Raw genomic sequence first — 22486 nt, 5'->3', positions numbered from 1 at the left:
TGGCATCGTACAAAGCTGTGGAAGAGACCTCTAATTTCATTACCTGAAGTTCAAAAGGTGAAAGTCCTTCACCTTTTATCTACCCTGCCCCCAAAGGGATAACCCTCAAATTCAAAGGATCAAAATCTAGAACCCTGTAGGCCTGCTGGGGAGGAGAAGGCAGGCATTGCATGATTGTGAGGAAACCCTTTTTATCATCTGCATTAAAGCCCCACCTGACTCCAGTGCCAGGTGGGAAAGCACTACTGAGGGGAGGAGCCTGCCTGCTGAAGCTCTGCTGACAGAAGCGTCCACAAAGGGGGTGTCCCCGTGAGACTGAGGAATAGGACACAGTCCTCCAAATCAAAGCAGATTCTTTTCCCTCTAAGATGGTAGCAGAAAGAAACTCCAATTGTAGACAAACCCCTTTTAAAGCTAGAAGCAGAACCCTCAGAACAGGTCTGAAGTCTGTCTCCAGAAGAGTCCTGGGGAGCAGCCTTCGAGGCTCGGGGGCCAGTCCGGGGGCAGGTGGTCAGTGTGGTCAAAGGCTGACTGCGGGTCTGTTGAGGACTTGGGTGTAGCATTATGTAGTGGGATGCTCGCATGTTGTAGGGCTGGGTTAGGGCCGGGGTTGCTTCAATGGATGATGTGGATACAATGAGTTGGCGTTTGGGGTTTTGTGGCAGGAAAGGGGCAGAATCGGAGACCTTTGGGGTATGACCTCACCTCACCTAATTCCTTTAGCCAGGTGCTTCCCTCCCAGAAGCTACATCTTGAGGAACTAAGCAGGGAACTGGTTGGGGGAGGTGGCAGTGTCCCGAGTCCCTCTGACCAGCTCAGACAAAGGCCCAGCTCATTCCGGAAGGCCTCTTGTCCAACTCCACACAGGCCTGACTTCAGAAGTGCCCCAGCTGAGGAGCCCAACAGATAGGGTCACAGTCATTGTTGAAAGCGGAGGGAAGAACAGAAACTGATCTGAGCTTACGGTGAAACTTGAAGCTGCTATGGATATGGAGGTCAGATGGGAACTCGAAAGAACTGGGCATAAATCCTGAATTATTGGGAAACTTGAAACCGAGTCAAGAGGTGGGGTTCCATGACACTTGCCCCTGAGGTGAGCAGCCCCCAGACTCCTTTGCCCTCATTAGGGAAGCCCCACTCACCTAACTTGTCCTAGAGCGAAGAGAGGCCCCACTTTTGAGTGTTGTGTGTCAATAACAGTGTTGTGTCGCCGGTGGTCATGTTGATTAGTTGAAGAGAATAAAGGGAATAAGATTTCCCGGGTGTTTCTGTCTTCTCTTTGAATCCTAGAGCAAGCTCAAAGCGCTTGCCCTCTCCCAGAGCCACAGTCCACATATAACCTCAAAAGCTCAGGCCAGCTCCAGGCCACCCTTTTCCAAAAACCCTGAAATCCCACCCCATGCATGCTAATGAAGGTTTATTGAGTTTTAAAATCCATACCCTTGGGAGAAACGTTCTGAGGGTGGCAGAGCCAAGCAGCTGTTGTTGATTGATGTCTGGCTTTGGCACCAGCACATCCTCCTGACTGCTGGGTGACTGACTGCCTGGTGACTCTGGCTGGCTCAGGTCCAGCTGTGCAGCTCCAGCGAGGCCTCTCTGGCCACAATACCTGCCCCCTCCCCAGACTGCCACATGAGAAAGCTCCAAAGATCAAGTTCCAAAAGCTGGAGGCCACCTTCCCAGGTACACCTGGGTCCTGGACGTGGTTCTGCCCTTTATCTGGACCACAGCTTCCTAGACTCTGAGGAGAGGTGGCGCAGGAGACCTGGCTTGTCATCTCACTCAGGCTGTAGTCCATAACCCTATGTGGAGAGGTTGAGGCTCAGAGAAGGGCAGCCACTTGCCTAAGATCCACAGCAAGGCAGAGAGGGAAACCAGAATGTCCAGGAGCAGGCTCTATACCGAACCAAGCCTCTCCTCCATTGTTGGGCCTGTCTGGGATCCACACTGGGCCAGGCAGGGCTGCTCCAACGAATCCTCAATGCCAGGCTTACCTCTTTGCTACCTCCTGGGCCTAGGCCTGGTCATGGCCAAAGCCTGAGGTCAACACTTGCTCTAACCTGCCCCGGCCGGTTTGGCTCAGCGGTTGAAGCATCGGCCTGTGGACCAGAGTCCTGGGTTCGGTTCCCACTAGGGGTATGTACAAAAAAAAAAAAACTTGCTCTAACCCATCACCTGCCTCTGCCCCAGTCTGCCAGAAGCCTCCTGCTCCAGCCAGGAAGCTGTCTCCTCATCATCTCTGTGCTTCTCTACCCAGACTCCCAGGGTAGGCTCTCTGCCTCGCCTTCCTCTTCCCCATCTGGAAAGCAAGGGTGGGGTAGGGGAAAAGAAAGAGGTACTTGCCTTTAATGGAGAGGTAATGAAAGCTATCCTACATTCTGTGTTCCCAGCCCTGGGGACAACTGAGGTACATCAGAACTGGTCTCAGCACAGGAGTCCTCAGTAAAGTTAGGAGACTACAGATAAAGAACAAAAACACTGGAGTAGTGATTTGTTCAGACTTAACAGCAGGGGCTGTGGACCCAGACACAGTGCCTGCCACAACATGGGGTCAGGAAACTAGCTGGAGGACATGACCTAAGGAATGAGGGTTGCAGCAACAGAGTATGTGTAGGGGCCAGGGTTGGAGTGGGGGATCGAAGGTACACAGCAGTTGGGTGTGGTTTTAGAATTGAGGGAAGGGGACTGAAGGTAGAGAGCAGAGGCCAGAGTGTGAAGCATCTTGTTCTTTAAGAGCTTAGGGATAGGGCACCATTGGGGGACTTTTAAGGAGTACATGATCTTACCCTCCACCCCCACCCCATGCCAGGTTTGGACCTCAGGAAAGAGAACTGGGCTGGAGGAGTTGAGCCTTAGCAGCTTAGCTGTAGCCAAGGCTGTGGATAAACATACCGAGGAAGAGTGGCAGAGTAGAAAGGAGAGAGTCTAGGAAGAGAACCAGCAGAAAATACTAAGTTTGAGGAAAACCAGGAGAGTGTAGCACCACAGGACCCAAGGGAAGTTCTGAAGAGTGGTCAATGCCAAATGCTCCACTGGACACTGTGGCCAGTCACAGACAGTAGCCCTAGTTCTGGCTAAAACTGGCACTTTCACCAGAAGGCCAACAACATCTGCTTACCCCCAAGAGGCCGGACAAAGTCAGTTTGGGCTTGACTCTCCCAGGAACCCAGGGTATCACAGCCATTGGCTGGAGGGGCTTGACTAGCCCTTAAGGTAGATCCTCCCAGCACTGGGCAGGCTATTGCAAACCCAAGTTTATGGAGAATTTACTCTGTTCTTCCCATGGGATCAGTGCTTGCTCCAATAACTAAAATTCAGGCATCTTTATCCCATTCCCTTGGGCTTAAGCTTGAGAATGTGGTTTGATGCCTGCTTTATTAGGTATGAAGACTCACAAGAGTTTTTAGCTCCTCTTGGCTACGGAGACTGGTCTAGGGAAGCTATTTGGGGAGATGATGTGTAGTAACTTGTACTTAAAGAGCCCACATGGAGGTGACGCCTGGAAAGAGGGTGGGGGGTCAGAGTTTCGCGGACCCGGACCCACTTCAGGGCGCCATACTCCTCTCAGGGGCACACAGTCGCACTATGATGCAATATACTACGTTTCCCCACCCTTGCCACGGCTGCCACCCCCCGGGGCCCACGCACATTTCTTCAGGGGCTCAATGCCATCTCCAGCCACGGCCCGTGCCTCGGTGAGCGTGCCCGCCACCTCCAGCACCGCGCAGGAAGTCACTGTAGCCCGCGTGTCCGTCTCCAGTCCGACCTGGTCCGGCTGCTGTGACCCCGCCGAAACCCTGGGCGCCAGGTGGGTCCCACAGACAGACAAGGTCGGAAGCCCCTGTGAGGGCGCAACTGCCAAGTCTGCAGGACCGCGCAAAAGTGGGACTGCGGCCATGGCCCCGACGCCAGCTCCAGAACCAATCCCAGTCAGCACAGGCCTTAGCGCGAGCCCCAGAACAGCCTCAGTGATGGCAATCTCCAAAGGCCCGACAACATGCTGAACCCGTAAATACCCCTCGACACTCGAAACGGCTCCAGCTCTGCTAGCCGCCAGCGCAAGTTGCAATGAAGAAAGTCACCCGCTGAGGTGTCCCAATCTGCTCGTCTGAGGGGGAGGGGCGGCGAATTTGTTGGGGCGGCCCCGCCTGCAGGATGCAGGCCCGCCTCAGGCCAGCATAACCAAGAACCCGAGCTCCCTTGTGAGGGCCTGCTCACCATGTGCCAATAAGGGACTATATTTCCCAGGATGCAGCTGAAGGCTTCCCAGCATCCCAGCGGCCAATGACTGCGAGGGGTGTGGCGTGCCCAAGGAAGGGGCCAGTAGGGTCAGCACTCCCCCGTGGGAGGGGAGGAGGGGCCTGGAATCCCTGGCAGCCGTTAGGTATAACGGTAACTACGCGTTGAGGTGGGCAGGCGCGAGGACAGGTGTAGCAGCTAAAATTGGGGACCATGTCTTTATGTTTTTTGCTGTTAATCCTCACCAGAGGATAGATACATTTCCATTGATTTTTAGAGAGTGGAAAAGGAGGGAAGGAGAAAAAAACATGGTTGAGAGAGAGACACATCGATTGGTTCCTCCCCTATGACACCAACCAGGCAGGGGATTGAACCTGCAACCCAAGTACATGCCCTTGACCGGGAATTGAACCTGTGACCCTTCAGTACTCCAGCCGATGCTCTAACCGCTGAGCTAAACTGGTCAGGGCAGAGGATCATGTTTAGGGCAGGAAACCTGGCTACAGGCTGAGGGTTGGATGTTTAATCATAACACACAGCCTATACAAGACATCTCTGGAGCAGAGGCTGAGTCTGAACGGACTCATGCACCTGTCTTCAGCTCTACCTTCCAGGCCCCGCCTGCTGCCTTCACAGCCCAGTTTGCTGGGCAGGCAGCACAGCAGGCATCATGGGTACAGGCTCAGTTACAGGGTTAGATGAAGCTCTTCTACCTGGAATGATCGGAAGTTCTGCCTCCACTGCAGTTAAGGCCACCAGGATGAAAGCAGTCAGGGCTGGGGACCCACTGAAGCCTTGGGAAGCATGAGGTGGGGATAAGAGGGCTTGGGAGAGTAGATATTGAGAGGGACCTGATTGAAATTGAAATCGATAATCTTGGTTCAGCACTCCCAAAATAAGGGCAAGGTGACTGCAGTAACCATAGAGCTTCTCAGAGGAGGAGGACCATTACCCTTTCCCATCCCCACACACAAGAGGATATAAGCCCTTAGCACAAGAGCCAAACCAAAGAGCCCAGGGAACTCCATGGAGGGGAAGCTCTGCCCAGGCCTGAAGGGCAGGGAGCAAGGGGCTGGGAATTTGGCCCACCTCTGGCCCTCACTTGTGGGTGTGTAAGCAGGTAGTGAGCCTCCTCTTTCACGGGAGGTCACAGCCTGGGGAATTTTTCCCTTAGGACTGGGATGGGCCTGTGGGGAGAGAGGAGGGTTGGGGCCAATTTCCAGGAAGCTCAGTTGGATGCTCTGGGCCCTTAGGTGTGTCATTGCAGATCTTTCCTGCATGCCGGGTGCCTCAGCTCTGACTGGAAAAAAGGTGGAACTGAGCTTGGCTGATCCCACTCCCACTAGCATGCACTGGGGACCCCAAACCAACTAGATAGGAAGGGGCTGGGCCCACAGGGTCCAAAACAGAGGGTGGGGCCACCGGATATGGGGTGGGGAGGGTCTGGGGGCACAGCCCCCAGGGTCCATGGGTGTTCCAAAGTCCCCTGAATTACAGGTTCAGCTGATGTAGACACGGTGGAAGTCATGGGCACCAAAAGCTGCGTTGCACTTAGGGCACTTCCTCTGGCGGGCCTCATAGCGGCCCCGCACACACTCGAAGCAGAAAACGTGGAAGCACTTGGTAAGGACTGCATCCTTCTTTCGGGTGTTACAGCAAGGGCAGGTCAACCGCGCCTGGAGCAGGCAGAGGTATCAGATCAGCTCAGGAACAATCCTGACTCTGCCCAGACTCCAAGCTGACAGCAGGAGGTGCTCTCGACTATGCCATCATATAGCCAGCTGCATCTAACTCTCCCCATAACCCTGGGAGGAGGGGATGAGTACTCTCCACATGAGGAAACTGAGACTCAGAAGATAGTCTCAAAGTTACAAAGTAGCAGTCTGGATTCTCACCTGGGCAGTGATGACCAGTGGTCACTTGTTCCCTCTAAGGCCAGCGACCCACAGGCTCAGCCTAGGCTTCTTTGCCCTTGGGCTTTATCTCCTTTCCCTCTGACCTTTTCTGGAAAAACCCAATCCTAGCTTAAGTCAACTGTCTACTTCACTTGCACCTGCTAAAGTCACAGCTGGGCATGGCAGAGCCACTAGAAATATGCTATCTCCACCCTCAACTGGGCCTACCCCTGGTGCTGTCCAGATATCCTTCTGTGGGTCTCTGGAGGTTTCATAAATCTCTGTTCCTATCCTGAAACATGCCACCTGCCATCAGGTCTCTCCTCCAACTCCAAGCAGGAATTCCCTCAATTCAGCATTCCCCAACGTTCCTCCTCTGCTCTGCTTGAAATCCTAACCCAGCCCACCACCTGCTTTCCTAGCTCTCAGAACCCTACCCATCAGCATTTGACAGGCTCCAAAGTCTATCTCCTCTTGAGAAATCCTTCCCTTCTCTACCACGGATGCTTCCAGCTGCCTCTGACCCTTTAAGGACAGATGATTTCAAAGATTTACTATTTACTAACCCACCTTCTGCCCTCTCTTCACTCCAGTTAGTGAGTGTGCAGATAATCTGACCTTGACCTCCGAGACCCTGCCCAAGGACCATTCCCAGCAAAACTGCCAAATTCAAGAGGCATCTCTCATCACTCACTCCATTTGCATACTTGGCAGCTCTGATTCAGCTTACCCCTGACTCCTTCAAAGATTTCCCTTATCAATTCCCTCTATATCACTCTCCTTCCTCCCAATCCACAGGTTTCTCTTCCTCTGCCCATCATTTAAGCTTTAAAGTTCCTAAGGGAGAATGACCCATCCCTTCTCATGCCACACACCCTACTTCCATTTCTGCCTCTGCTGACAATTCCCCAAGCCCCTGTTCGCTAGACCTGCCCCCCTTTTGCTTTGTGTGCCTTCCCAGACAGCCTCCCAAGATGTCCTGTTTTCAACATCTTTGAACACTGTTCACCATCCCTATTCCTACGCAGTCTTCTAATCTCACTAAGTGCTACTCATCATCCACCCAGTTTCTCAAATCAGGTATGCAGGAGTTCTCAGTATCTCTGCCTCCCTCAATGTATTCGATCCATCACTGAATCTAAGCATTTCTGCCTCTTAAATATCTCCTTAACTCTACTTGTTTCTAATACCTTAGACTAGCTCACTATCAGGTTTTGCCCCAGTGACTACAATAGCTTAACAAATTCCCTGCCTCTAGTCTTTACCTACTCTAGCCCAAATTCAATAGCAAATCAGACCATGTCATTCTAGTTTAGAACCCTTTCATGTCTCCACATTGCCAACCTGGCACACGTTTGATCCTGTGTCAAACGTTTCAGGATCTGACGCTGCCCAATGTTCTCAGGCTTGCTGCTCACCACAAAACCCATGTTCTGTCCTCTAAACAATGTCCAGCTCTGTCCTCTAGCACCCCTCTCTCAATTAGGGGCCTCACCTCTGCCTTCCGATTTGCCAGAATCCTCTTGTCCCCATTCCTCACAGCCAACTCTGACTCATTCTTTGTTTCTTTTGGATGACATTCCTTCTAGGAAGCCTGCTGACCCCTAGGGCTAGTTTAAGTGCCTCCCCTCCCATGAGTTCCCACAGCCCCTCTAGCCTCTGCCATCACACTGCTCATCACTCAGATGGAAGAATTACTTGCCTCCTCTAACACCCTGTCAATTCCAAGAGATCTGAGACTAGGTCTAGTTCCAAGCCCTCCCACACCTTGCCAGGCACTTTGCCTGGCTTGCAATATGTGTACAATTCTTGGTCAGTTGTCTGATTCTCCACAACAGCTTCTGCCCGCTTTTTGCTATCCTACCTTATTCCTGGGGTCCCCAGACTACCACTTAGTGCTCTCACCAACCTTCCACCTAAGATTCCTAGGTTGATGGGGGACAATTAGCTTCACAGCCCCACCTTGTACTCCTTGATCTCCTCCTGGAGGATTTCATCGGCATCTGCATAAACCTCCACCTTCCTCTGTTTCTCCAGCTTGCGCCGCAGCCGTGAGATGTCCTCCTGAAGCAGGACAGGGGCTAGGCTGAGTGCATGGGTCTGCATCCTGAACCACCCAACCCCAGGCCACACCAGTGACCCTGGGCCACCCTGCCCTGACCATGGGCACACCTGAGCCCTCTTGAGGTTGAAGCTCTCTTTCTCTCGAGCAGCCCGGCTCTCTGCCAAGCAAGGTTGGATCTCCCGCAGCCGCGTCTGCACATGCTCCAGCTGCACCTTCAGGTCCTCAGCCAGCTGAGCTGCTTCCACAGCCTGAGGTGGGGGAGATAGGGAGGAGGGCACCATTAGCCTGAGCCTAGAGAGTTAGGCACCATGGTCCACAGATGCTTGTGTCAAACATTCCAGTGATTCTTGCTTTGGGATCAAGTCCAGTATCTTCACTGGAACTGGTCCTGCCTCCTGACTTCTCAACTCACACCTCCTCCTCTTCTTCCTCATTCCTGACACTTTCAGTTCCTCACCCACATAATACTTTCTCCTGACTCTGAGCTTTCACAGGGCTTGTCCCTCTGCTACCAACTCCGCCAACACATACTTTTCCCCTGCCACTCCCTCAGCTCAATTGTTACTTCATATGTATTTTTTAATGTTTTTTATTGACTTTTAAAATTTTTTGGAGAGAGGGAAGAAGGGAGAGAGAAACATTGATTTGAGAGAGAAACATCAATCACCTGTAACCCGGGCATGTGCCCTGACCAGGAATCGTACTGGGACCTCTCAGTCCGAGACAACGCTCAATCCACTGAGCCACACCAGCCAGGCACACTTTATATTTTTTTTACACAGCATGTTAGTTATCCTTCATAAGACGTACTATGATCAGTAATAATACTATTTTACCTATGGGATTTCTGACTTGCTATCTGTCCCTCAAGACTGGAATTTCCCACTTCCAATAGGACCTTCTTGTTCCCAGAGTCTCCCTAGCACTTGGCACAGGGTCTAAGATATATAGAAAGGGCACATATAATACTGCCTAAATGAATGAATGAAGCAGAAGAAAAAAGCCCGGTGAGGAAAGAAAATAAAAATCAATGTCAATCTTGAGCCTTTACCGTTGAGCTAGATATTTCTTAGTTTTAATACAATTACGTGTCAGGAACCACCATCTCCATTTTATAGCTAACCAATGCACTGGTCAAGATGTGGGTCCTGGAGCCAAGGAGACCCACCAAATCCCAGTTCTGCTCTTTCTCGAGCAAGTCAGTTGGCATACTGACCCTCAGTTTCCTCACTGATAACAACAAAAACCATCATAGGATTATTGTGAGACTGATAAGTCCTCAGCACAGGTTCTGGAACATGATAAGTGTCCGACACATGAGCTGGACTTCTTCGGCTGTGAGCCAGCATCTTAGGTTGCTTTCCCCGTAGGCCCGGCCTCACCTTCCTCTTATTGAGCTCCAGGGCCTGGCTGCGCAATGTCAGCTCCTTCTCCACACCTCCAAGGCTGCCCTGTAAGGCCCGCTCTTTTTCCTCCAGCTTCTGCACGGTCAGCAGCTGGGCATCCACCTGAGGATGGGTAGAGAGTCAGTGCCGGGAAGCCCCTGCCTCTCCAGCTCCACCCAGTAAGCCCAGGGTAACCATACCTGAGACTTGAGGCCAAGAACCTGCTCGCCCAGCTCATCCTTCTCCTCCCGCAGCAGCTTGTGAATCTGATTGGCCTTGATCCGCTCTGACATCAGCTTAAAGTTGGCATCATCCTTTTCCCGCAACTGCTGCAGCAGCCGTCCATTTTGCTCTTGCATGTCCTCAAAAGCCTGACCTGTCACATCCATCTCCGACAGCAGAGCCTCCTCCTCCTGTAGTGGGCAAGGACAAGATGAAATGTGGAAGAGGGACAGGATGACCATGGGTAAACCACAGGAAAACATGGCTCAGCAAAGAACCACAGAATGGAACCAGGCCATTTGCTAGAAGCACCCGGCAGGGGTGGGAATCCCAACATTCAGAAGCAAGAGGACCACAAGAGATTCGCACCTGCTTGGTGGCACCCAACTTGCGCTGCAGGTGTTCTATCTGCTCCTCTGCCTGACGAATGCGCCTCAGGGCATCCTCATCTGCAATCTTCTTGCTCTCTCTGCGATCCCTCTCCTCCAATTCCCGGATACGGCTCCGTAGCTCATCAACCTACAGCCATCAGAAGGAAGGAACTCTCCTATTACAGCTTCCTGCTGATTTAGGGCTCTGCTTTGGTCAGAACCCTCTGGGGTAGCCTCTCTGCATGTCCCACAGGCCCTACCTGACCTCACCTCGGCCTTGGCCTTGCGTTCAGCTGCCATGAGCTGCACCTTATCCCGCTGTTCCTTGGGTGCTGATTTGTACATGTCCAGCAGCAGTTTCATCTCCTTCTGGCTTTCCTGGGCCTTCCTGAGGGAGGCACAGGAGGACTTAGTGAGTAGGGCTAGAGATTGCTTGGCAGAAGTGGGAAGAAGACAGAAAATAGGGCCTCACTTGAGCTCTGCTCGGAGACCCTTGAGGAGTTCTGACTCCTTCCTCTTGGCCTCCTCCACCTTGGCCTTCTCCCGATCGGCTCTTGAAAGTGCTGAGGCTACAGACTGGGGTCCCAGGCCAGGCCCTTCCCGCTCCCGAAGCTCCCGTTTGGGTCTGGCCTCAGGTTCTCGGCTCCGGGAAGAGGGGCCCTGGGATCCAGGGGTTAAGGCCTGGGCATCTTCTTCAGAGGGGACCAGTTCCTCCTTCTTTGCTGAGGAGGTAGTCATGGTGGCAATGGGCATTGAAGCTATCTCCTTTCTACTGTCGTGGGCACTGACAGGGCCTGGCCCACCCTCTTCTTTCCCTGGGGCTGGGGTACTGAGGCCAGCGTCCTCTGAGTGGCCCAGGTTGGGAATAGAGTGCGTAGAGCCACTGGCCTGGGCCCGGAGCTGCAAAGAACAGGAGAAAACAGGGCTGAAGTGAGACAGTACTCATTGGGGTCTAGCCAAGGCTTCTCCCAGGCAGCCCCCTTTCTCACCTTGCCAATCTCAGCCTGCACTTCCCGCAGCTTCCGCTTATATCGCTGGGCATCCCCCTTCAGCTGGTGGTTGTGGTTTTGAAGGCTGCTGATCAGGTGGCGCATCTCACGATTGATGGGCCCTAGGGGAGGGTCAGGAATGAACATCAGACTGGCCCCTTGGTTAGGGGCTCAACTCCTCATTGGGGAAGAGGAGCTAGAGCCATCACTCCTATTATACAAAGAGGAAAACTGATGCCTTATACAGTATGATCTCATCAAAGCAAATTATATAGGCTTGAAAGAAATTGACCCCAAAGTAACTTGATACTGCCTTTATATTATTTCTGCTAATGCGTTTTGTTTTTTTTTAAATCCTCACTGGAGGACATTTTTCCATTTTTTGTTCAGATAGAGTGGGAGGGAGGGAGGGAGAAACATCGACATGAAAGGGACACATCAAGTGGTTGCCACCCGCATGACCCATCCAGGGCCGGGGACAAACTGCAACCAAGGTATGTGCCCTTAGCAGGAACTGAACACGGGTCTCTCTGGACTGCAGGCTGATGCTCTAACCGCTGAGCCAAACCAGCCAGGGCCATTTTTCCATTTTTGGTTACATAGAGTGGGAGGGAGAGTGGGAGAAAGAGAGAGAAACATATATGTGAGAGAGACACATCGAGTGGCTGCCTCCCGCACGACCCCAACCAGGGCTGGGACAAACTGCAACTGAGGCGTGTGCCCTTAGCAGGAACCGAACCTAGGACTCTCTGGTCCGCGGGCTGATGCTTTAACTGCTGAGCCAAACCAGCCAGGGCGCTAATGTACTTTTTAAAATAATTTCAAATTTCCTTCAAAAGAACACATTACTGTAAATTCACAAAACTAAGTTAGTCTACTTCTGGATTTTTTTAAAAAATAATTTTTGTGCCCTGGCCAGTTTGGCTCAGCGGTTAGAGCGTTGGCCTGCGGTCCGGAGAGACCCAGGTTCGGTTCCCGCTAAGGGCACATGCTTCGGTTGCAGTTTGTCCCCGGCCCTGGTTGGTTGTGCAGGTGGCAGCCACTCGATGTGTCCCTTCACGTCGATGTTTCTCTCTCTCTCTCTCTCCCTTCCTCTCTCTCCCTCCCACTCTATCTGTACAAAAAATGGAAAAATATCCTCGGGTGAGGATTAAAAAATAATAATAATTTTTGTTTGTTTTTTAAATATGTTGTCATTGATTTTTAGAGAGAAAGGGAGAGGGGGAGAGAGAAACATTGATCATGCCTCCTACTGGGGATCGAGCCTGAAACCTAGGCATGTGCCCTGACCAGGAATAGAACCAATGACCTCTTGATCCATGAGTCAACACTTAACACCAGCTGAGCTTCTTCTGGATTTTCAAACAAATGTCGCCTTCTCAGTTATACATTTCTCTGGATTCCCCATCCAAAACTGAAATACTCTTTCTCCTAACACTTCCTGTCTTCCATCCTTGCTTTATTTTTCTTGGCACATTTGTCATTATCTAAAATACATGTTCAGTTTCTTCTTCTTTATTGCCTGCCTTTCCCCATTATAACACTTGCTCCACACTAGCAGGGATTTTTTTTGTGTCTTGTTCACTGGACAATCCCAAAGCGTAGAACAGAGCGTGGCTCATAGGTAATATTTATTTACTGATTGACTTTATTGTTAATCCTCACCCAAGGGAATGGGAGAGGGAGGGGAGAAGAGGGAGAGGAGGGAGAGGGAAGAGAGGGACAGAGAGAGAGAGAGAGAGAGAGAGAGAGAGAGAGACATTGATTGGTTGCCACCCGAATGCACCCCAGTTGGGCTGGGAATAGAACCTGCAACCCACGTAGGTGCCCTTGACAAGGAATCGAACCTGAGACCCTTCGGTGCCTGGGCCAACACTCTAACCACTGAGCAACACCAGCCAGGGCCATAGGTAGTATTTAATAACTCTTTCCAAAATAAATGAATTATTTCAGAGAGACACCAGAAAGCCAGAGAACTATAGACAGGGCTGATAACTCTACTCCATCAGCCATCTCAGCTGGTTGTTACCCTTATTGTGCCTTTGAGCCAAGCGGTATGGTACCTGTTTTCCACAGGGCGATGAGGCTCTGTGACAAGAAGGGTTAAACCTCTTGCATCTGGATGAGCAGCAGCCCCTCACCAGGGCTCAGCAATCCCAGATAAGGCCCACCTCCACCCTGTCCTCAGCACATACCCGCCTGCTCGTTGGCCGCCAGGTTCTGTTCAAACTCGATGCGCAGCATCTCGTACTCCTTGCGTACCTGGGCCAGCGTGTCCTCCAGCTGGATAACCTCTGTGCGCAGCTTCTTCTGCAGCCCCAACTCATCGCTCTGTGGGTCAAGTTATTAAGGATCCACACAACCCCTTTGACCCCTGGCAAGACCCCCACCTGAGGCCTCAGTGGCTTAATAATAATTTATTCCTAAGGGACTCCTGGCAGGCATACAGGAGCTTGACCCAGGAATGCCATGACCCTCAGGGTCTGGCCCTTACCCCCAACCCCCATCCCTGTTCCAGGGCCATACCTCCATGTGCTCAATATGTCTCAGGTGGGAGTTCTTGGTAGCCAGCAGCAGCCCCCGGGCCTCATCCAGCTGGGTCTTCACTTGCAGAGATTCATTGTAAAGCAGTGAGAACTGGGCCTGCAGCATTCGGTACTCCCCTGTCTCCCGTACCACCTCTTCAGGAAGGCTCCGTAGGGCTACCTAAAGGCAGGGATGCCCAAAAGTGATCAGTGAAAGGATTCAGGGCTCAGCCTTAACCTTGAAGTCTTAGGCCCTCCCAGCCCCAAACACAGCTCACCTTGAGGCGCTCATTGGTCCGCACAGCCCCCTGAAGTTCAGCCTGTAGCTTCTCCAGCTCTGCCATGCGGCTATTGGCCAATTCCTGGTTTTCCTCTAACTCTGCATTCAGCATTTCAAACTGTGGAATGGGAAGGGCTGTGAGAGTCAGGGACAGGCCAGGAGGCATGTTTCCCTCACATAAACCCCATTCAAGCTCTTTTATGTGTAGCAATGATGTATCCTGAAGCCCCCAGGACAAGCCAGACCCAAGCACTTTCCTAAGATCTCCCAGGCAAATGGAAGAAAACTCCATACTGCATGGTCAATGCTGGGAACCAAGGCTTGTAACTGACAGGAAGTGAGAGAAGTCTTCCTGGAAGCCCTGGAGAGCAAGCTGAAGGAAAGGGAAATGGCATAATGATCCCCGCAACACCAAGAAAATGCATAATGACTAAGAGTTGAAAGAGCAAAGGTAGAATGAGGAAGGAGACAGTGATTAAATGTATGTCTCAGCAAGGCACTTCTTCAGCCATCCAAGTAATAATTCCAAACGCCTCCAACACTTCCATTTATCTATTGCCTATGCTTTTTCTTTGTGGCACTTATAACAAAGTGATACAGTATTTTACTTACTTTTTTTCAGTGATTCCAACTAGAACCTGAGCTCCATGAAAGCTCTGACTTTTGTCTATTTTGTTCTCCAATATGCCTGATTCCTAGCACAGTACCTAGCAATTAATGTTTAGCAATTACCTACTGAACATACTTGTGAATATGACAAAGAACAGCATGAGTGACAGGTAAGGGCCTCAGAGACCATAATTCTGTGGGGAATTTCAAGAGCAGAGAAAATTTTATGGGAGGGACTAGGAAGAATGATGCCTGCTCACCTTCTGCATGCTAAGTGTGATCTGGCCCCCCTGGAAGCCTGAGGAGCTCCCAGATACATAGTAGCCAGAGTTGAGCTGTGGAGAGAAAAGATAAATAAATGAGTGTGGAAGAAAGAATCTAAAACTCTAAGTACCCAGCCCTGCCTCCATCTAACACAGCACCCTAGTCCCACCTGCTCCAAGGCCTCTGCCAGGTGTTTATTGAGCTTTTGCTCACGCTTGCGCAGCTTCTCAATGTCCCACTGCAGGTCCTCTACTGTTGTCTCCATCTCTAGGACTTTGGTCTCTGCTGATGTCACTTTATCCTGGAGCTCAGAGTACTAAGAACAATGAAGAGTGCAGATACTTAGATGAAGAGTCTTGGTTCCTTGTGATCCTTGGGTGTCCACCTAACCTAAACCGTACCCTGGGTCTAATCCCACCCCCAAAAACGCAATTCCCACCTCCAATGAGATACGATGGTGCTTCTCCTGTAGCTGGGTGGCCAAGTCCTGAAGTCGCCGGTTCTCACGGCCCAGCTCCCGGGTATGTGCCCGAGCTGTCTCACCAGGGGGCTCACTGTCCCCTGGGAAGTCAGGGCTCGGGTCAGAGTCAAGTCCAGGGCAATGGGGAAAAATACTAACTCATTCTGGAGTCTGCTATGTGCCCAGAGTGATCCACAATGACAAAGCCAGGAGTCTTTATCCCCACTGTACAAAAGAGGAAACCAGCTCAGAGAGGAGAGCCATTTGCCCAGAATGCCAAGGCTGGAGTGACAGAACTAAGGCTGGGAGAAGCCTGTGTGCCTACAAAGCCTGGGCTTTTGTTGCTATGTCTTATGGATCAGCAACTGCCACTAAGATTTGTGCAAATTGCTCCAAAAAAAGATATCCAGTCAAAAGGGGGTGCCCCGCCAGAATCAACAACTCCTCTCACCCATCTCTAATTTAGAGTTCAACTACAAAAATCAAAGCTGGATTCCCCATCTACAACTTAACCCTTTCCATGAGAACATGGCTGATTTATTTCTTGGAGAATTCTGGCTGCCTTTGGGCTAGAGGCATTGAGGAAGGGATATCAGAAAGATGCAAACTAGTATGGATACATCTAAGGTGGTGGCACAAAACACTAACCTCGGCTGTATACTCGTTGACAGAGTTCCTCCACCTGGCGCTGTAGGCGGTCTGAGGCCTCGACGACACGGGACACGGCTGCCTTGGAGAACTCCATTCGGCCCTGCAGCTGTAGCTCCACCTCCTCACTACTGCTGGCGCCCAGTGCCACCACAAAAGCCAAGGCTGGCTCACTAAGTGGGGGCCGCAGCTGCACTGGCAGGATCTCTGAGACGGATGGACAGTCACTCATGAGTATAACACAACAGCAGTTAAACAGTTACCACAGCTCTGCACCAAGTTCCAGACTGAGCTCCTTAACACTCTATGGCTCACTGAATCAATACAACTGACAACTGTAGTATACTGTTATCCCCATCTTGAAATCAAAACAACTGAGATTTGAGAGGTAATTTCCTCAAGGCCACAAAGCTCCCAATCACTTCCCCAGGTAAGCCTTCTCAAATTAGAACCCACACCAGGCCCTGGCTGGGCAACTCAGTTGGTTAGAGCATCATCCTGATATGCCAAGATTGTGGGTTCAATCCCTTATCACAGCACATACAAGAATCAACCAATGAATGCATAAATAAGTAGAACAACAAATCGAAGTTTCTCTCTCTCTAAAATCAATAAATAAAATAGAACCACGCACAAGTGCACACACACTAATTCCCGTTCAGGGGTCCCTATCCTTTTAACTTATGGTTTATAATCACTTCCTCTAATGGCAGGGACAGTATTTCTCTTTGCTTATCTATGTCTCTTGTGAGCCTAGATCAATGCCAGACACATAATCAACACTTAATGTTAATACTTTTTTGTACTAAACGAATGTCAAAACATAAAAAACACCATGAACCAAGTTGCTCAGACTCCAAAGCCTGTTTTTACCCACTGTACTATGCTGCCCAAACATGAAATCAATGTTGTGTGCATGTGTGAAAGGGGAGGCTGGGAATCCAGGAGCCTAATATCAAAGTCCCTTCTTCTCCATAACTGTTCCCAGAACTTAATTAGGATCCTCAGATCCTAGGGCTCTGGCCCTACCCCTCAGTTCCGATGTCCCTGGCTCTGTGAGAGGGGTTTCATCACGTGTCGGTCCCTCCTGGTTCCCAGGCGCCTCTGTTCCTGAAGACAGTTCCCCCTGGTTCTCATGGTGTCGGAGAAGGACTTCCACAGTTTCATCCAGCTGAAGGGAGAAAGCACCAAAAATGTTATGAATCCTTCAGGTGCTTCCCAGCAGAGAAGTCTGAGAATTGGAACTGGATCAAGGCCAGGTCTTGGAAAGTAGATGGGCACCCACCTGGGCCCAGTAGCGATTGACAATGAGGAGTGTGGCATCATCAGTGGCCTGCCGCTTCTCCAGCTTCTCAATTCGTTCTCGGAGTTCATCTTCACAAGCCTGCCGTTGTTCCAACCGCTCTGCCAGTTTCTTATTCTTAAACTGCAAAACCTTCAGATCCATCTCCTCCTACCAAGGAAATAAAGGAGCCAAGGAGAAAGTAAAATGGCCCCAGATACCAATCACAGAGGGAGACAGAGGAAAGCAAATGGAATGGGTGGAAGAGGAGAGTATCCCCAAACAAACTTAACAGGGTTAAAGAGGCTCAGACACCCACAGAAAGTGTTTTGGTTGTGAGAAGGGTTTGCTTCGGTGTCTTTCTAACCCTTCTGGGAGCCTGTTTTCCTATCTGTAAAGGGAAAGTAGATGTCCTGTTCTCAGTTTCTTTCAACAGAGTATTCTGTAAAGTAGATCCTGCTAAAGTTAGGGAACTTGTCATTAGGTTCTGGACGATTTGGGCAGAGAACAGAGTTGGGAATCTGTGAAGTTGTGAGGGCTGGAACAGGAGCCCACGAACCGTGGAAGAGATGCCCCCAAGACGAATGGGCTCTATAAGCGTGGTTGTGGTCTTCTCCTCGCGGCTCAACTTCTCTGGGGGCCCCGAGCCCCCGTCGCCCGCGGCGCGTTTGTTGCCGGGCCCAGACATGGCCGCGGCGGCAAGGAGCGGCGCTGGGTCTCCCCAGGGATGTCAGGCAGGAGGCGGCGGCACTTGTGTCACCTGCAGAAGACGGAGAACATAGCTGTGGACGCGACTGGTGCTCCGCAGCCCCAACCACCACCACTCCCCCGCACACACCTGCTGCATCCCGCCCACACCGGTGCCGGGCCCCTCACCGGCGGGAGGATCAGCCCAGCGCCGCCATCTTGGACTTCACCGCACATCACCGGCCTCCCCAGCACAGAGCGCAGGCGCCAGAGGCAGTGCCGGATGTGGTGGAAGCGCATTTCCTGTTTCTATTGGTCGCGCTTTGTCCCTCCTCTCGGGTCCTCGTTGGTTTCTTCCTGAACACTTCCACTTTCTCTCAGTGATTGGCCAGTAGACAGTTCCCATGGTAACTGACACCACTCTCCCACGCCGACGCCCACGCCCACGCCCTAACGCAGTCGCTTGCCTCTTAACTTCGGAGAGGCAAGGGGCGCACTTTGCAATTTATTACGCTTGTGCATTTTCTCCTCCCTGATTGGCGAGCGCATTACACTTTCTCTTTTTTTTCCCGGAGCTGTCTTAGCAACTGTCGGGGTTGAGACCGAAGGAGACGCCCCCTGCGGTTTGGCTGCACCAGACCTCACCGCAGGGTAGATTGGCTGAAGGTGAATAGAGGGTCAGGCACTTCCAAGGCCTGTGAAGAAGAACCAGTGGCCCCAGAACAGAAGCAGGATAGAGCCTGCAGTGACGCGTGACACGGAGGAGCGACAAGATGATCCGTCGGAAGTCCGGCCAATTCCAGGGACTGAGAATGCAGCCGGAGCTTCAGCAACCCTCCGAACTGCGGCGGGACCCCAAGAACATCAGCTCAGTGGATAAACAAGCCACGCATACGGGAACAGGTGTGCGGACCGAGTCCGGCACCGCGGCCTCTGTGGAAGAGGATGATCCTGCAGCCAACTTGTTCCCGGTGAGGGCGAAAGTGTGGTTCGTTCATAAATGTTTATAAAAGGGGTCCCGGCTGGGCGCCACCCATTGTTATGTTTACTGATGTTTAAGACGTTTCGTGAAGAGGGGAGTGTGTGACCCCAATTGTTAATATGCTCATTAATAGTAGTACTTAGACAAGCTGAAGCCCAGCTCGCCCGCGTTGTTCGTTCATAGTTAGTCCTAAGACGAGAAATCAAGTTAACGAGTTCTCAGATCCGCTAGAGATTCGCCGCGGATCAGGGACGAGCGCCTTGTTCAAATCTGCTTTCTCTCCGCAGCCGCCACTGCCCCAGCCTCGGATCTGCATGTGGTGAGTGTAAAAACCTTGGGAAAAGTTACATTTCACTCTTGCATGATTCCCTTATAGCGGTTCTCAACTGGGGGGGGGGAGGGGTCGCGACTCCTTTGGGGGGGGTCGAATGACCTTTTCACAGGGGTCGCCTAAGACATAACTAGCAAAATTATACAGTTATGAAGTAGCAATGAAAATAATTTTATGGCTGGGGGTCACCACAACACGAGGAACTGTATTAAAAGGTAACAGCATTAGGAAAGTTGAGAACCACTGCGTGCCTCCCCAACAGTCCTGTCAAACAGCCAGGGCAGGGGGAAAAACAAACAAAAACCAGCCAGGGCATCCTCATTTTACAGACGAGGAGACTGAGGCCCAGAGATGGTTACCCAAGGTGACTAGAAGCAGGCTGTCCTGCCCCTGCAGTCCAAAGAGCAGGTGTGGGAAGAAGGGAGCTAAAGACTGGGATAAATGGAATATCACAGCTGCCATGGAACACTGTGCAAATGGGGACACTGAGGCCCACGGGGGTACTTGCTCAAGGTCATACAGTAAGGGAGTGACAGAGCAGAGACAAGAACTCAAGTTTCCTAACCACAGGCTTTATAATGAAAAGAACCATAATCCATTTAGACCATACTGATATTTACAGATGGAAAAGGTGAGACCCAACAGGGAAGTGGCTTGCCTAAGGTTATACTTAGTGGAAGGGTGGAACTTCAAACTCAGGTCTCCTGGTTCCGGGTCCAGTGCTCTAGCCCTGCCATGAGACTAATGTATAATGGAACCAACACCTTTTTTCCTCTCTTCCTATGACAGGAAGTACCTGGACATCCATTCCATGCACAGGCTGGAGAAGACAGCCAACAATGAGGAGATGAGGGAGTATGGTGGGGGCGAAGCAGGGAAGGGAAGATGAGAAAGGCTGAGAGTTTACTGGGAAGGCATGAGGAATGCCTAGTGTGGGGTAGTGAAGGGAGGCTTCCATTGTCACTCACTCCCTATCTCTCTCTCACAAGGGTGCTGGCCAACCTATTGGGGTTAGGCTATCCTGAGCAGAGCCCACGGGATGCCATTACCCTGGATCTCTTCTCCCATGTACTCATCTTCTGTGCCCAGCAGGGCTTCTCAGTGGAGCAGACATCAACAGCTTACGCCCTGCTTCAAGATCTTCACAAGGCCTGTGTTGGTAAGAGGTGGCTACGGGAAGATTTGAGCCCAGGAAAGAGGAGGCTGGATGGGCACAACTAATCATGGGAAGTAGAAATCTGGAGATTACCACCTGGAATCTGTTGTCATTACTAGCAGTGTTAACAACACACTTACTTCACCTATGAAATCCTCCATTTCTTTATCTGTACTGTTCTGATGTAATATATATATATATATGTACGGTGCTCAGTAAAAATAGTTCTTGCTTTCCCTCCTTTATTCCCAGGATTGGTTTTCTTCAGAATTTTTAACAAGAGCTAAAATCATGTATTTCCTGGTTTATTGTATGTTACTTCCACTAACATGTCAGCCTCTTAAGGGCAGGGCCTTGTTTATCTGGTTCAGTGCCCTGAACATCATAGCTGGTACTTAAGTGTTTAAACCTAGATCTGTCCACTTCTAAAGCTCATGCTCAATAAGTAGCTGTTGAGTGAAATGAATGATTATCAGAGAAGTGACTCACTGGAATATCTTGTTTTCCCTCACAGCAACCCCCTTGGGCAATGTGGAGGAATGTTACCGCTACTTCACCAGTGTCCTTTTTTGCCATGGAGTCAGGGTCAGTTCTGAACGGGGTCTTCCCTCTTCCCCAGACAAGGCCTAGCCCAATATCCTATTCTCTCACACTCATCACCCTCTTCTTCCTCTGAAGGCCACAGTGGGCTCTCCCTGCTCCTGGACTACTGGGCACTGGGAGAAAGGTACAGAGATTTAGGAGGTGGTCTAACTCCCTATTCTCTACCTCCCAATCACCCCCACAGCGGCCTCCTTTTAGTATTAACCTTTTTAAGGAGGAACAGCTGCTGGCCCTGGCTGATTATGTGGTCAATACCTACTTCCGCCACTTCAAGCTCTACAAATACGTCTTTACACCCCAGGTATTGGACCATGGGCTACAAAAGACCACCCATCTCCCCCTTCCCCTCAGTGCAGGTGTCCCTCTCAGCTGACCTCTTCCTCTTCCCAGGTGCGACTGGATCTATCTTTGACTTATGTGGGGCTACAGTCACCCAAGCTCTGGCCAGAGGATGAGATAGGTAAGGGAGAATGTCAGGGCTGGGCTGGGGCTGGGCTGGGCTTGGGCTGACACCTCTTCCTGCTTCTGGCTTGCAGAGAAAGAAGGCAGCGAGGAAGTGGAAGAGCAGGCAGTCACCCTACAGGAGGAGGAACCAGAAACAGTGGTTGAGCCACAGCAAGAGCCAAGTGAGGACCTGGAGGGATTAGGGTTCCTTGTGACTTTGTGCAGGTGTAAAATGAAGGGTTTAGACCACACCAGGACTTCAGACTTTTTTGGTCACGGTGTCCTTTCTCCAAGTGATTCCACACACAGAAGTCCAAGATGACAAACAGATAAAAACACAGCTGCTCAGGGTGAGGCAGGAGCTCCAGAAAAGGATAATTATAAAACGGATGACAATAACAGCCATCACATATTTGATAATCCTGTGTGCCAGGCAACCCCTATTTTAAGCATTTTATGTAGATTAACACATTTAATCCTCCCTCAGTTCTAGATGCTAGGTGCTATCACTATCCACATCTTACATTGGAGGAAACCTGAGGCAATGGAAAGGTTAAATCACCTGCCCAAGTTCACAAAGCTACTAAGTAGCAATCTAGAAAGTCTGGCATAGCCATTCTGCCCGCCTCTCTCTCACAGAAGGGCTAGCTGACATTTCCTGAACTGAAGCAACATTGCTACCTGTGTGTGCCCCAGGGACACCTTGGGAATTGTTTGCCGAGGTGGGGACAGTCTTTCAGTCCCAAGCAGCATCTCTCCTGACCTGCCCCTTCTTTCCTGTCCCTGCAGGCCAGGTCTCCATCCTTCGAGCCTACATCAAGACCCAGCTGAACAAGGAGCTGGAACAGCTCCAACAGCTGGTGGAGGAGCAGCTCAAGGCCAGTGAGGAAAGGCTCAGCAGCAAGTTGACTGCACTAGAGCGGCCCTTCCAACTACCTCCAGGCAAAGGCAAGAGTAAGACCAAGTGATGCCCTGTTTTCTCCAATAAAGGCCTGGGCCAGAGTGGCCCCATCCACACACACCCCCCCCAATCCTGAGCAACTTCTGGG

At 51.1% G+C, this 22486-nt stretch overlaps 2 protein-coding genes across 5 annotated transcripts; one reads left to right on the top strand and one right to left on the bottom strand.

Moving 5' to 3' along the window:
- Window positions 1-4438: 4438 nt before the first annotated feature.
- RNF40 (ring finger protein 40) lies at window positions 4439-18159 on the bottom strand. Of its 2 annotated transcripts, none has more exons than XM_036279569.1 (20): window positions 18073-18159; window positions 17794-17994; window positions 17238-17405; window positions 16982-17123; window positions 15953-16159; window positions 15284-15405; window positions 15014-15160; window positions 14841-14915; window positions 13970-14089; window positions 13693-13872; window positions 13362-13497; window positions 11167-11288; window positions 10650-11077; window positions 10448-10565; window positions 10176-10325; window positions 9785-9997; window positions 9582-9707; window positions 8307-8447; window positions 8097-8198; window positions 4439-5915 (listed from the first exon to the last, which is right to left on the bottom strand). In XM_036279569.1, the coding sequence occupies exons 2-20, from the start codon at window positions 17920-17922 to the stop codon at window positions 5739-5741; spliced, it is 3003 nt and encodes a 1000-aa protein (XP_036135462.1). In that variant the 5' UTR covers window positions 17923-17994; window positions 18073-18159; the 3' UTR covers window positions 4439-5738. The 2 variants fall into 2 exon arrangements, with proteins under 2 accessions (XP_036135462.1, XP_036135463.1); XM_036279570.1 differs by having other exon boundaries at window positions 18111-18138.
- A 226-nt stretch (window positions 18160-18385) lies between these two features.
- Window positions 18386-22451, top strand: CCDC189 (coiled-coil domain containing 189). Of its 3 annotated transcripts, XM_036280212.1 has the most exons (9): window positions 18386-18892; window positions 19191-19222; window positions 20024-20089; window positions 20224-20393; window positions 20905-20975; window positions 21178-21294; window positions 21384-21453; window positions 21530-21619; window positions 22227-22451. In XM_036280212.1, the coding sequence occupies exons 1-9, from the start codon at window positions 18695-18697 to the stop codon at window positions 22403-22405; spliced, it is 993 nt and encodes a 330-aa protein (XP_036136105.1). In that variant the 5' UTR covers window positions 18386-18694; the 3' UTR covers window positions 22406-22451. The 3 variants fall into 3 exon arrangements, with proteins under 3 accessions (XP_036136105.1, XP_036136106.1, XP_036136107.1); XM_036280213.1 differs by lacking the exon at window positions 20024-20089; XM_036280214.1 differs by lacking the exon at window positions 21178-21294.
- The last annotated feature ends 35 nt before the right edge of the window (window positions 22452-22486 follow it).

The sequence above is a fragment of the Molossus molossus genome, unplaced genomic scaffold (genome assembly GCF_014108415.1).
Source record: "Molossus molossus isolate mMolMol1 unplaced genomic scaffold, mMolMol1.p scaffold_m16_p_3, whole genome shotgun sequence".
NCBI classification, from domain to species: domain Eukaryota; kingdom Metazoa; phylum Chordata; class Mammalia; order Chiroptera; family Molossidae; genus Molossus; species Molossus molossus.
Note: the sequence above shows the minus strand (reverse complement) of the source record. Positions and strands in the feature narration are given on the sequence as shown.

What these genes read in the sequence shown, in the direction of transcription:
- RNF40 (XM_036279569.1), bottom strand. Translation starts at nt 17,922, where the DNA reads ATGTCTGGGCCCGGCAACAAACGCGCCGCGGGCGACGGGGGCTCGGGG. An exon ending in ACCATCGTATCTCATTGGAG is followed by an intron (nt 15,161 to 15,283) that starts GTGGGAATTGCG and finishes CATTGTTCTTAG; the next exon opens with TACTCTGAGCTCCAGGATAA. An exon ending in TTCTTGGCCTCAAGTCTCAG is followed by an intron (nt 9,708 to 9,784) that starts GTATGGTTACCC and finishes ACCCATCCTCAG; the next exon opens with GTGGATGCCCAGCTGCTGAC.
- CCDC189 (XM_036280212.1), top strand. Translation starts at nt 18,695, where the DNA reads ATGATCCGTCGGAAGTCCGGCCAATTCCAGGGACTGAGAATGCAGCCG. An exon ending in AATACGTCTTTACACCCCAG is followed by an intron (nt 21,295 to 21,383) that starts GTATTGGACCAT and finishes TCCTCTTCCCAG; the next exon opens with GTGCGACTGGATCTATCTTT. An exon ending in TGAGCCACAGCAAGAGCCAA is followed by an intron (nt 21,620 to 22,226) that starts GTGAGGACCTGG and finishes CTGTCCCTGCAG; the next exon opens with GCCAGGTCTCCATCCTTCGA.